Source organism: Danio rerio, chromosome 22 (assembly GCF_049306965.1).
Source record: "Danio rerio strain Tuebingen ecotype United States chromosome 22, GRCz12tu, whole genome shotgun sequence".
Taxonomy (NCBI): Eukaryota; Metazoa; Chordata; class Actinopteri; order Cypriniformes; family Danionidae; genus Danio; species Danio rerio.
In genome coordinates this window covers 5,187,501-5,199,387 of record NC_133197.1, presented here as the reverse complement: position 1 = coordinate 5,199,387, position 11,887 = coordinate 5,187,501, and the positions used below count along the sequence as shown (strand labels likewise).

The window sequence follows — 11,887 nt, the reverse complement described above, 5'->3', positions numbered from 1 at the left end:
AAATGCTAAAACACTTTGTTAGATTTCATAACCTCAGATCAATGTTTTATCAATCAATTCTTTAACAAAATACTCAACTATATTAGACATAAAAATATATAGTATAAAAATCTATATTGTTTACTGTATTGTATAGATATTAGCAATGGACTGCAGTTTACAACAGTCACATTTCTGGAAGCAGTGCGATTATTTACGTGGGTTCATGTGAACGGGAGCCAGTTAATCTTGTTTTGAGGTCATACTGTATCTCTTAATAAGCACCGATCACTCGTGAGTTTGCCTGGGTTAACTCTTTAATGAGTTGTTAAATGAGTCTGCGCTCATGTTGTTTACTTTAATTACTTGGCTAATTATTCCTCACATAATAGTATTGGGTATTTACTGTCGGACCAGCTGAGAGGCAAGCAATGCGCACATTAATCCAATGCACAATTTACGCATGTTTCGTATATCGTAATATTTGATCATGCCTTTTTCAATGTTGTTTTTCGTTTTATCACAAAACACACCAAGAAACGAATCTAAAAATGGAGGAATTAGGTGAATCAGCATAGAAATTGAAACGGTCAATATTCTTTCAATACTATTGTTATGTAGTTTGTTCATGCTTCTAAAAAAAAAAATGTTATCGGAACTTTTATATTTCCGCGTATTAGCCAACAACAGCTTCCCAATGAAAGGTCTTTTCCTTCAACAGTACAGGCATCAGTGAAAACTTTCAGTTCGTCCTTTTGTCTCTAAAACAATTGAATTCTGTAAGAGCAAGGAGAAACGGCTTCATTAGTGTCGCCCTCCTCCTGTGGGGTGAATTCAAGCTCCATTTAGAGCAATTACTTGAGCAGAAACCGTCTGTCAATCATTCTTAAGGGGGAAGAGTCCCAATTAATGAGCTCCTGTAATCCCTAGCTATTATTTCCCTTCCGAAGAGACACATACACACACACACCAGCAGTCTGTCCAGCGGAATCCACTGGAGAACTTCTTCTGCGCGACTGTATATGTTTTCATGTTTAAAGTGAGAGCGGTGGAGGTCAGTCGGGAGCGTACAGTAGCAGACGGAGGCGTGCTCAACACCCGCATGTGACCCATTGCTTAGGGAGAAACAGGTGGATGCAGGTCAGATTGGAGACGGAGAGCAAACGGAGCATCTCCTGCCAGAGGTACGTGCCATACTACGCTCGCTCTGTCCTGGGGAAAGTTTCCTCTTTCTGTTACATTCTGTGCTACTTTTTTGGCATCATTCTTATTTGAATCTAAATCATGGATTTTGTTTAATTCGAGACTAAATTGTTCAATAATAAACAAACATACATTATATGTTAATAATAAATGTATTGGTTATATTCCTAGATAACTAGTTTTTGGTGAATGGCGATGTTGTATAGTGCATTTTTATAGGTTGTGATATTTACTAATGACATTTTCTATATTTAATTCTTTATATCTTTATATCGCTATTATGGGCAGTCAAATCGATTTTTAGATTTGCGGGAATCTTCTCTGTAGAAATAAAGTCATTTGAACTTGCTTAACCAAAACATTACTAGCTAGAACTTGTATTAAATAAACCAGCGCACATGTTGATATTAGTCTCTCTTTTTGATGTGTCCAACAAGGTAAAACAGGCCGGTTTTGGATTCCTCCATCAGACATCAAGTTGGTTTTATCAATCGGAAGGCCTTATCCCAGCAATCGAATGCATTTGTCACTGGACACCATGAACATGGTGGATGACAGCTGTCTTTCGCCCAGTAATTTCCATGATATGGTCAAAGCTGGGGGCGCAGTGGTGGGCACTCGCGTCCACAGCATAGATGTGATCCTGGGCTTCAACAAGGACCAGGATTCGTTGCTCAACCCTGGAGCCAATGCTGTAGCACACAAAGTTGGAGGGGAGAGTCTTGGAGAACCAGGAAAGCTGGACCAACGGGTTCAACCCTACGGACATCTGCCACCCCTTAGGGATGGATCGGAGCAACCTACATTTCACGGTAAGTCCTTCATGGAAGTCTTGTTGAGATGTAAGTTGTGTTCACTGCATAAAGTTATTGCTTAGCTAACGTTTTGGGATGGAAACACACAGTTGCTAAAATCCAGGGACTGCACAAACATTTAAGGTAGGTTGCCAAGATGTCCCTGTTTTCCATGGGTCATGGTAATCTTGTCTCCAATTAGAGCCATTTTGATAAGAAAAATGTTAATCTAAAAATGTGTATTGTCCCCATTTTTGAAACTATTATACAGTAATAACAGCAAAAACACAGGAATTACTTCACCTGGAAAGTTAAAATGTGAAGTTATTGGTAATGTTACAAAAAATTACCAAGTTTTACAGAATATTTAAAAAGGGCCTGTTCACATGTGATCTCTTCACAGCAATGTACTAGTATTTTTCTAAAAAACTCTGCATATGTACAAGGGGTATGTAACTATATTGATAATCACAATTGAGATTTCAATAGTATCTTGACGATTGAACAAAAACATGTCCCGGGATAGCATCTCAGAAATTTTGTCACCTTGTATTTTGAGGTAATATCGGCATCTTGCCAGGGAATTAGCATCAAGCGTCAACTTAAGAGACCTAAACCTAAAGTCTGACGCATCTTTACGTAACTCACAAAACCAATGGCACAGTTACCTAGATGAATTCTGCCACCACGTCATTCGTAGTTTCCATTAACGCAATGGAAAAAATGAACAATTTGGGTACACCCTAGAGGACAATCATTTAGCTTGGCCGCTGCGCTTTCATGCTGGAGAAGTCAATGCGTCACCAACACTTGTCGGAGGAACCAAGGTAGAAGAAGACACCCATTATGTTCTGATCATTTGGTCTTTTAGGAAGGGGTAAGGTATCTCAGATGACAGCATGGGATGTCCAGTTGTTATGGATGTAATGACATTGTCAATTTTGGATGTACTATTTGGCAGTAATAATATTCTGAGGGTAGTTTAAATAGAGCAATCATATTTTCATTTCTTCACAAGACCCTTCAAACCTGAACATCATATGGTAAGGGGGCTCATCCCTGGTTCTCATCCCCTTGTGGAATTTCCATAATCTACTTTTAAACAAGATTGCACCAATGTGCATGTCAACTTAATCACTTTTCCATTCTGCGCCATTTTTTCCGTTTGTGCTCATAATCCAACATGCTTCTCAGTCCTGAGATGAGAGAATCTCTTGCATGACCCAGAGTTGACTTGTCTGTTATCATGAAGGGTCAAGATCTTTCTGAATGGCGTGAGCCTTAGAGATCGATTGTCCTCATTTGACATGAGTTGCCAGCACGTCTGAGCATTTTTGTTGGGCTGTCTTGAATCTGACAGGCGGTGTGCTGATCCTTGAACCAGTATTGACCCCCAACCATTGTCTGAGTTCAGCCTATTGCCTGTTAATGATGCTTGCTCTGTTAACCCCGAACGCTTGTTCCTGCTTGGTAATTAAGTCCTTTTAATGTCACCAAAGTTAGTGGTGTTTTCATGCCTTGTTTCTTGTAATGACTATACTGCCCTACAAAGGCAAAGTGCAGTGTCTATGACAAAAAAAAATCTATTAAAACTTTGTACATGTGCTTATATTTTGTAGTTACAGCAAATTAAGACTCGGTTCTTTGTTATGGGACAAAATTGAACTAGGAGACTTTGTCGCGAAGCGACAACAGTTTGAAATAAATCTAAAAACGTTGGGATTACCATCCTTTTCATTACAGGCACGTTACAATCCTCAAATCAGTCAGATCATGTAGCGGTGCGTGACTGTCAGATGCGCTCCATGTTGATAAATAGATGCTGTTTCTGTATAGATTCTGTACACGCGATTTGAAGATCAGCAAAAGTGGACACTCTAGGGCTTGGGTGCGTGTTTAGGTTTAAACTAGACCTGCAGCTTCTTTAAGATGGACGTCCAGCATTCTCCAGCCTCGAGAAGAAATGGTCAGCCCATCTGAACTTGGTTTCTCTCAAGGTTACTTTTTTTCCTTCACTTTCATCAATTGGTGAAGTTTGTTACTCAACACTGTCGTCACTGGCTTGCTTGGTTTGGGACTTGTGAAGCTACACACTGTTGGATTTGCTCTTTAGTGTTTGTGTAATGAAGGCCACCTAGCGAAGTGCTATGCAGGTATACCTCTCTCCTCTGACCTCTGAAGGTGCTCTTGCGACAGATGCTAGAGGCTATGGTCTAGCCTCCTTCTTAAAGCAACCGACTACCATACAAAGAATCGCTGGTTCGATCCCAGCTTAGACGGGCTTGGGTGCAGTAGGGCCGGTGGGTTATATGTGGGGGCTCGTCCGGGATGGGAGTGAGGTTTAGTGGGGGGTGAGTGTAACAGGGGCCAGCTAGCAAAGTGCTATGCAGGTATAACTCACTCCTCTGACCTCAAAGGTGTTCTAGCGACAGACGCTAGAAGCCATGGTCTTTAGCCTCCTTAGGCTTAGGTTCCAGCGACCGATTCCCATACAAAGAATTGCTGGTTTGAACCCAGCTAAGACTGGCTTGGGTGCAGTAGGACCGCTGGGTTACATTTGGACTTTCATGAGTGAAAATGAAACTACACTAAACTGAACATCAATTCTGAAAACTGGACTAAAACAGTTTCAATTTACAAAAACTTCTACGTTAAGCTGCTTTGACACAATCTACATTGTAAAAGCGCTAAAACACCTCCACCAATAAGTTTGATCTGGTGAGAGAACTGCCAAAACAAACTCAAAATAAACTTTGTTTTGGCCAGGTTTTGTTCGAAATGTCATCATTTTAGTTTGTTCTTCAATTCCAACTGAAGAATATTAGGGCCTTTAGCCCCTTTCGTTTAGAATGAAGTCAAAGCAAAGTCTCCCAACCAATTCTGAAGACAAGAAGTCACAAGATGCATTTAACCACATTATACCAGGTTTATAATTACCAAACTTTTAGACCATTATTTTACCCTTGCAGCATTAGCTTTACTAACACTGACCCAAAACAAATACATTAAGTGAGCTGCTTTAAAGTATCTTAAGACCTCATTGAGGTCAGAGGAAATCTTCAGAGCCTTTAGCCTCATTTGAGGTGTTGGTGATCAACTTCTATTAGCCCATAAAGGATTTAGACTTCTCCCAATGATTGAGTCTAAAAGCACCAAATACGACGCCAAATGCTAAAACACTTTGTTAGATTTCATAACCTCAGATCAATGTTTTATCAATCAATTCTTTAACAAAATACTCAACTATATTAGACATAAAAATATATAGTATAAAAATCTATATTGTTTACTGTATTGTATAGATATTAGCAATGGACTGCAGTTTACAACAGTCACATTTCTGGAAGCAGTGCGATTATTTACGTGGGTTCATGTGAACGGGAGCCAGTTAATCTTGTTTTGAGGTCATACTGTATCTCTTAATAAGCACCGATCACTCGTGAGTTTGCCTGGGTTAACTCTTTAATGAGTTGTTAAATGAGTCTGCGCTCATGTTGTTTACTTTAATTACTTGGCTAATTATTCCTCACATAATAGTATTGGGTATTTACTGTCGGACCAGCTGAGAGGCAAGCAATGCGCACATTAATCCAATGCACAATTTACGCATGTTTCGTATATCGTAATATTTGATCATGCCTTTTTCAATGTTGTTTTTCGTTTTATCACAAAACACACCAAGAAACGAATCTAAAAATGGAGGAATTAGGTGAATCAGCATAGAAATTGAAACGGTCAATATTCTTTCAATACTATTGTTATGTAGTTTGTTCATGCTTCTAAAAAAAAAAATGTTATCGGAACTTTTATATTTCCGCGTATTAGCCAACAACAGCTTCCCAATGAAAGGTCTTTTCCTTCAACAGTACAGGCATCAGTGAAAACTTTCAGTTCGTCCTTTTGTCTCTAAAACAATTGAATTCTGTAAGAGCAAGGAGAAACGGCTTCATTAGTGTCGCCCTCCTCCTGTGGGGTGAATTCAAGCTCCATTTAGAGCAATTACTTGAGCAGAAACCGTCTGTCAATCATTCTTAAGGGGGAAGAGTCCCAATTAATGAGCTCCTGTAATCCCTAGCTATTATTTCCCTTCCGAAGAGACACATACACACACACACCAGCAGTCTGTCCAGCGGAATCCACTGGAGAACTTCTTCTGCGCGACTGTATATGTTTTCATGTTTAAAGTGAGAGCGGTGGAGGTCAGTCGGGAGCGTACAGTAGCAGACGGAGGCGTGCTCAACACCCGCATGTGACCCATTGCTTAGGGAGAAACAGGTGGATGCAGGTCAGATTGGAGACGGAGAGCAAACGGAGCATCTCCTGCCAGAGGTACGTGCCATACTACGCTCGCTCTGTCCTGGGGAAAGTTTCCTCTTTCTGTTACATTCTGTGCTACTTTTTTGGCATCATTCTTATTTGAATCTAAATCATGGATTTTGTTTAATTCGAGACTAAATTGTTCAATAATAAACAAACATACATTATATGTTAATAATAAATGTATTGGTTATATTCCTAGATAACTAGTTTTTGGTGAATGGCGATGTTGTATAGTGCATTTTTATAGGTTGTGATATTTACTAATGACATTTTCTATATTTAATTCTTTATATCTTTATATCGCTATTATGGGCAGTCAAATCGATTTTTAGATTTGCGGGAATCTTCTCTGTAGAAATAAAGTCATTTGAACTTGCTTAACCAAAACATTACTAGCTAGAACTTGTATTAAATAAACCAGCGCACATGTTGATATTAGTCTCTCTTTTTGATGTGTCCAACAAGGTAAAACAGGCCGGTTTTGGATTCCTCCATCAGACATCAAGTTGGTTTTATCAATCGGAAGGCCTTATCCCAGCAATCGAATGCATTTGTCACTGGACACCATGAACATGGTGGATGACAGCTGTCTTTCGCCCAGTAATTTCCATGATATGGTCAAAGCTGGGGGCGCAGTGGTGGGCACTCGCGTCCACAGCATAGATGTGATCCTGGGCTTCAACAAGGACCAGGATTCGTTGCTCAACCCTGGAGCCAATGCTGTAGCACACAAAGTTGGAGGGGAGAGTCTTGGAGAACCAGGAAAGCTGGACCAACGGGTTCAACCCTACGGACATCTGCCACCCCTTAGGGATGGATCGGAGCAACCTACATTTCACGGTAAGTCCTTCATGGAAGTCTTGTTGAGATGTAAGTTGTGTTCACTGCATAAAGTTATTGCTTAGCTAACGTTTTGGGATGGAAACACACAGTTGCTAAAATCCAGGGACTGCACAAACATTTAAGGTAGGTTGCCAAGATGTCCCTGTTTTCCATGGGTCATGGTAATCTTGTCTCCAATTAGAGCCATTTTGATAAGAAAAATGTTAATCTAAAAATGTGTATTGTCCCCATTTTTGAAACTATTATACAGTAATAACAGCAAAAACACAGGAATTACTTCACCTGGAAAGTTAAAATGTGAAGTTATTGGTAATGTTACAAAAAATTACCAAGTTTTACAGAATATTTAAAAAGGGCCTGTTCACATGTGATCTCTTCACAGCAATGTACTAGTATTTTTCTAAAAAACTCTGCATATGTACAAGGGGTATGTAACTATATTGATAATCACAATTGAGATTTCAATAGTATCTTGACGATTGAACAAAAACATGTCCCGGGATAGCATCTCAGAAATTTTGTCACCTTGTATTTTGAGGTAATATCGGCATCTTGCCAGGGAATTAGCATCAAGCGTCAACTTAAGAGACCTAAACCTAAAGTCTGACGCATCTTTACGTAACTCACAAAACCAATGGCACAGTTACCTAGATGAATTCTGCCACCACGTCATTCGTAGTTTCCATTAACGCAATGGAAAAAATGAACAATTTGGGTACACCCTAGAGGACAATCATTTAGCTTGGCCGCTGCGCTTTCATGCTGGAGAAGTCAATGCGTCACCAACACTTGTCGGAGGAACCAAGGTAGAAGAAGACACCCATTATGTTCTGATCATTTGGTCTTTTAGGAAGGGGTAAGGTATCTCAGATGACAGCATGGGATGTCCAGTTGTTATGGATGTAATGACATTGTCAATTTTGGATGTACTATTTGGCAGTAATAATATTCTGAGGGTAGTTTAAATAGAGCAATCATATTTTCATTTCTTCACAAGACCCTTCAAACCTGAACATCATATGGTAAGGGGGCTCATCCCTGGTTCTCATCCCCTTGTGGAATTTCCATAATCTACTTTTAAACAAGATTGCACCAATGTGCATGTCAACTTAATCACTTTTCCATTCTGCGCCATTTTTTCCGTTTGTGCTCATAATCCAACATGCTTCTCAGTCCTGAGATGAGAGAATCTCTTGCATGACCCAGAGTTGACTTGTCTGTTATCATGAAGGGTCAAGATCTTTCTGAATGGCGTGAGCCTTAGAGATCGATTGTCCTCATTTGACATGAGTTGCCAGCACGTCTGAGCATTTTTGTTGGGCTGTCTTGAATCTGACAGGCGGTGTGCTGATCCTTGAACCAGTATTGACCCCCAACCATTGTCTGAGTTCAGCCTATTGCCTGTTAATGATGCTTGCTCTGTTAACCCCGAACGCTTGTTCCTGCTTGGTAATTAAGTCCTTTTAATGTCACCAAAGTTAGTGGTGTTTTCATGCCTTGTTTCTTGTAATGACTATACTGCCCTACAAAGGCAAAGTGCAGTGTCTATGACAAAAAAAAATCTATTAAAACTTTGTACATGTGCTTATATTTTGTAGTTACAGCAAATTAAGACTCGGTTCTTTGTTATGGGACAAAATTGAACTAGGAGACTTTGTCGCGAAGCCCATTTTATACCAGATTTACAGCTCACTTTGATGGCTTTGTAGGGTAGTTTAGCTAACCAAAATTGTATTATTACCTGAGTTATTTACACATTATTCAGGCAGCCAGAAAGGTCCATATGTTTCCCAAAGTGAACACACCATGTGCTGATTGCAAGGACAGTCACCCTGGGAAGCTTAACCCTGTGGTCAAGTGTCCTGCTCAAGGACACAATAATGATAAATGGTCTCTTCTCTGTCCTTTTCATTGGTTTATCTTACCTGCTACAGAACTTGCAGCATTTGCAAGACTATTTACATTTTATGCTGGTTTTAAACAAACCCTTGAAAACTATGACAAAATTTAGACAGAAGTTTGCAAAGATCAACTAAAACATCTTTCGTCATTCATTTATCAAAATTCCCCACCCTAAGCTTGATTGTTTATTGGTAATTTTGGCAAATTAGTTTCTTCCTGTGGCTGTTTAACACATTTTACCATTTAGAATTCATTTTCCATCTTTCCACCAATTTTCAGACCTAACAAAATGTCAATCTTGGAGTGTATTCGTGACTTTAAACTGGTAATTCTTGAGAACAGTCTAACACATTTGACACTTTTGAATCAATTTACAAAATATCCACCAATTTGCAGACCAAACCGAGAGAGTTTAGTGGCATATTTCACCTATATAACTTTATACAGGTAGAATAAGGAAGCTAATGCTATGCAACACTATTGCTAACAGCTTCCACGATTTGATTTGCATGTAAGCAACAATACCGCAGCTATGGTTAAGTTTAGTCGGCACATGTACTGAGCTCGATTAGAGCTGGACAGCATCAACTTGTCAACTACATCTTGTGTGTCAGAAGGTTCAGTAAACAAATCCAACTCTCGTGAGCAGCTTTTTGCTGGAATTAATTGAATTAGCTTTGCAACTGCCAGTGTGGCTCTGCTGTTCACCAAGGTAAAGCTTTCCTAGAAATACCGACCTTATGTTGAGGACATGGGGGTAGAATCAAATGAAGCCCTTAGGTAGATTAGGGCCTGGTCTACGGGGAAACCATCAGGGGAATTAACAGACTACATCTGTTTCTGCTTGGATTATGGGATGGGAAACCCTCAGTGAAAGCCTGGGCAAACGTTGCTGACAATAAAACTGCTCTAGTCCAAGCCTGTGTAATACAAGAGATTTTGGCCTGGAGTATTACGGGATTAGAATCTCAGTTTTGGAAATACCATATCAGTAATGAGTTTACATGCAGTCGCCATCTGTAAATAACCAAGATCACATCAGTCATCTTGTTTATACTTAGTTTTATTGCAATATGAAGTAATTGGTTGCGTGTTGGTGAACAGGGATCAATCCTGGTTATTAAAGGGTTGCTTGTTTAACCTCAAAATAACTTTGTTCCCCCGATTCAGGCTCTTAAAGGGATAGAAAATGCTGTTATCTTTTGACACCGTCTCACTCTTGTTACAAAAAAAAAATGTTTTGAAGAATTGTAGAAACTGGAAGCCATTGACTTCCATATTTTATTACTATTATGGATGTCAAATGCTACCTGTTTCCAGCATTATTCACAATATCTTATTTTGTTTCCGACAAAAAAAAGAAACTGCCTTTAAACTCCAAAAGAGACTATCCCTTTAACCCAGGTTGTTCTAGTGAAATCAAAGTCTAGCAATATGCTCTGAACATCAAGTGAAAAGTCATGATTTGTATCCCTTGTGGTTTTAGATGCCGACATGTTCTCCAACAAATGTGATGGGGACCTGGGGGACCTGCGGAAAGCCATCGAGAGTGACAGCAAGTCTCCGGATTCAGCCGATGGGGAGCAGCCCAAAAAAAAGCACCGCCGCAACCGCACCACCTTCACCACATACCAGCTCCATGAGCTTGAGCGAGCCTTCGAGAAGTCACACTACCCTGACGTTTACAGTCGTGAAGAGCTAGCCATGAAAGTCAATCTCCCTGAAGTTCGAGTCCAGGTGTGTATTAACTCATTGATAAGGCCACATTTTCTGGTGTGTTGCTGCGATTAGCCCACGTTCAAGACCCCGTTAGATGACAACCTTATTGACCTTATTCTCCGCCGACGAGTGGGCACTGCCATTTGAATCTTTTTGGCTGGAGACTTCCGGTCTCATTCACTTTCATTCATTTTTAGACATTAAAAACTTCTCATTACGCTGCTTGATGTTGCAATTTGATATTTTCTTCTTATATTGTTCTACTTAGTCTGTATAGTCATGCAAACATTTGTTTGTAGAGCAAGTAGTTTGACCTTTTTCTGCCGTTTATTATTCCTAGTCATTTCTCCCATAGGCGACTGAATCAGAAGTTCTAAGACAATCGTGAAAACAGGCGCACTTCCGCATTTTAAAATAAGGTCAATAAGATACAAGATTCCAATCAAAGAATGAATGTCTCATCTAAGTTTTTGAACCACATTCTAATGATTATACTCTTTGACCACAGAAAATTTCATGCCAGAGTTAGGTCAAGTATCTTCTTTGGGAAGAACAAGAATTTAAAGGAACATTAACCTGCATTCATGCTGATCTTAGCATGGAGCACCATCTTATTGGCACAAGATTGCCAAGACGAACAGTTGTAAAACCCAGTTCCTTGAAGGCCCTATCTTTAACCTTACTTAAACACACCTGATCAAACTAATTGAGTCCTTCAAGCTTATTTGAAACCTAGATGTAAGTGTGTTGAGTTGTGCTGCCATAACAAAATTGATGATCTACAAGTGTATGTGTTTATCCAGGTTTGGTTCCAGAATCGCAGAGCCAAATGGAGGCGTCAGGAAAAAATAGACGCGAGCACCATGAAGCTCCATGACTCCCCCATGCTCTCCTTCAACCGCCCGTCCATGCACCCCACCGTGGGGCCCATGAACAACTCGCTACCCCTCGACCCTTGGCTGCCCTCGCCTCTATCCAGTGCCACTCCAGTGCACAGCATCCCAGGGTTCATGGGTCCTACACAAGGACTGCAAACGGGCTATCCCGGTCACAGTTTCCTCAGCCCACCCCAACCCATGGCACAAAGCATGCAGCCCATGGCGCCACCTCCATACCAATGCCCTCCT

At 40.2% G+C, this 11,887-nt stretch overlaps 1 protein-coding gene across 2 annotated transcripts in view; it reads left to right on the top strand.

Annotated features, from left to right (window-relative positions):
- Nucleotides 1-914: 914 nt before the first annotated feature.
- Nucleotides 915-11,887, top strand: part of rx1 (retinal homeobox gene 1) — a 12,685-nt gene continuing 1,712 nt past the window's right edge. The window contains exons 1-6 of one of the 2 annotated variants that reach the window (XM_073936278.1): nucleotides 915-1,163; nucleotides 1,620-1,994; nucleotides 6,162-6,305; nucleotides 6,762-7,136; nucleotides 10,528-10,778; nucleotides 11,564-11,887. The exon at nucleotides 11,564-11,887 is cut by the window's right edge and continues 1,712 nt beyond it. In XM_073936278.1, the coding sequence (XP_073792379.1) occupies nucleotides 6,842-7,136; nucleotides 10,528-10,778; nucleotides 11,564-11,887 (870 nt within the window). In that variant the 5' untranslated portion in view covers nucleotides 915-1,163; nucleotides 1,620-1,994; nucleotides 6,162-6,305; nucleotides 6,762-6,841. 2 annotated transcript variants of the gene reach the window in all.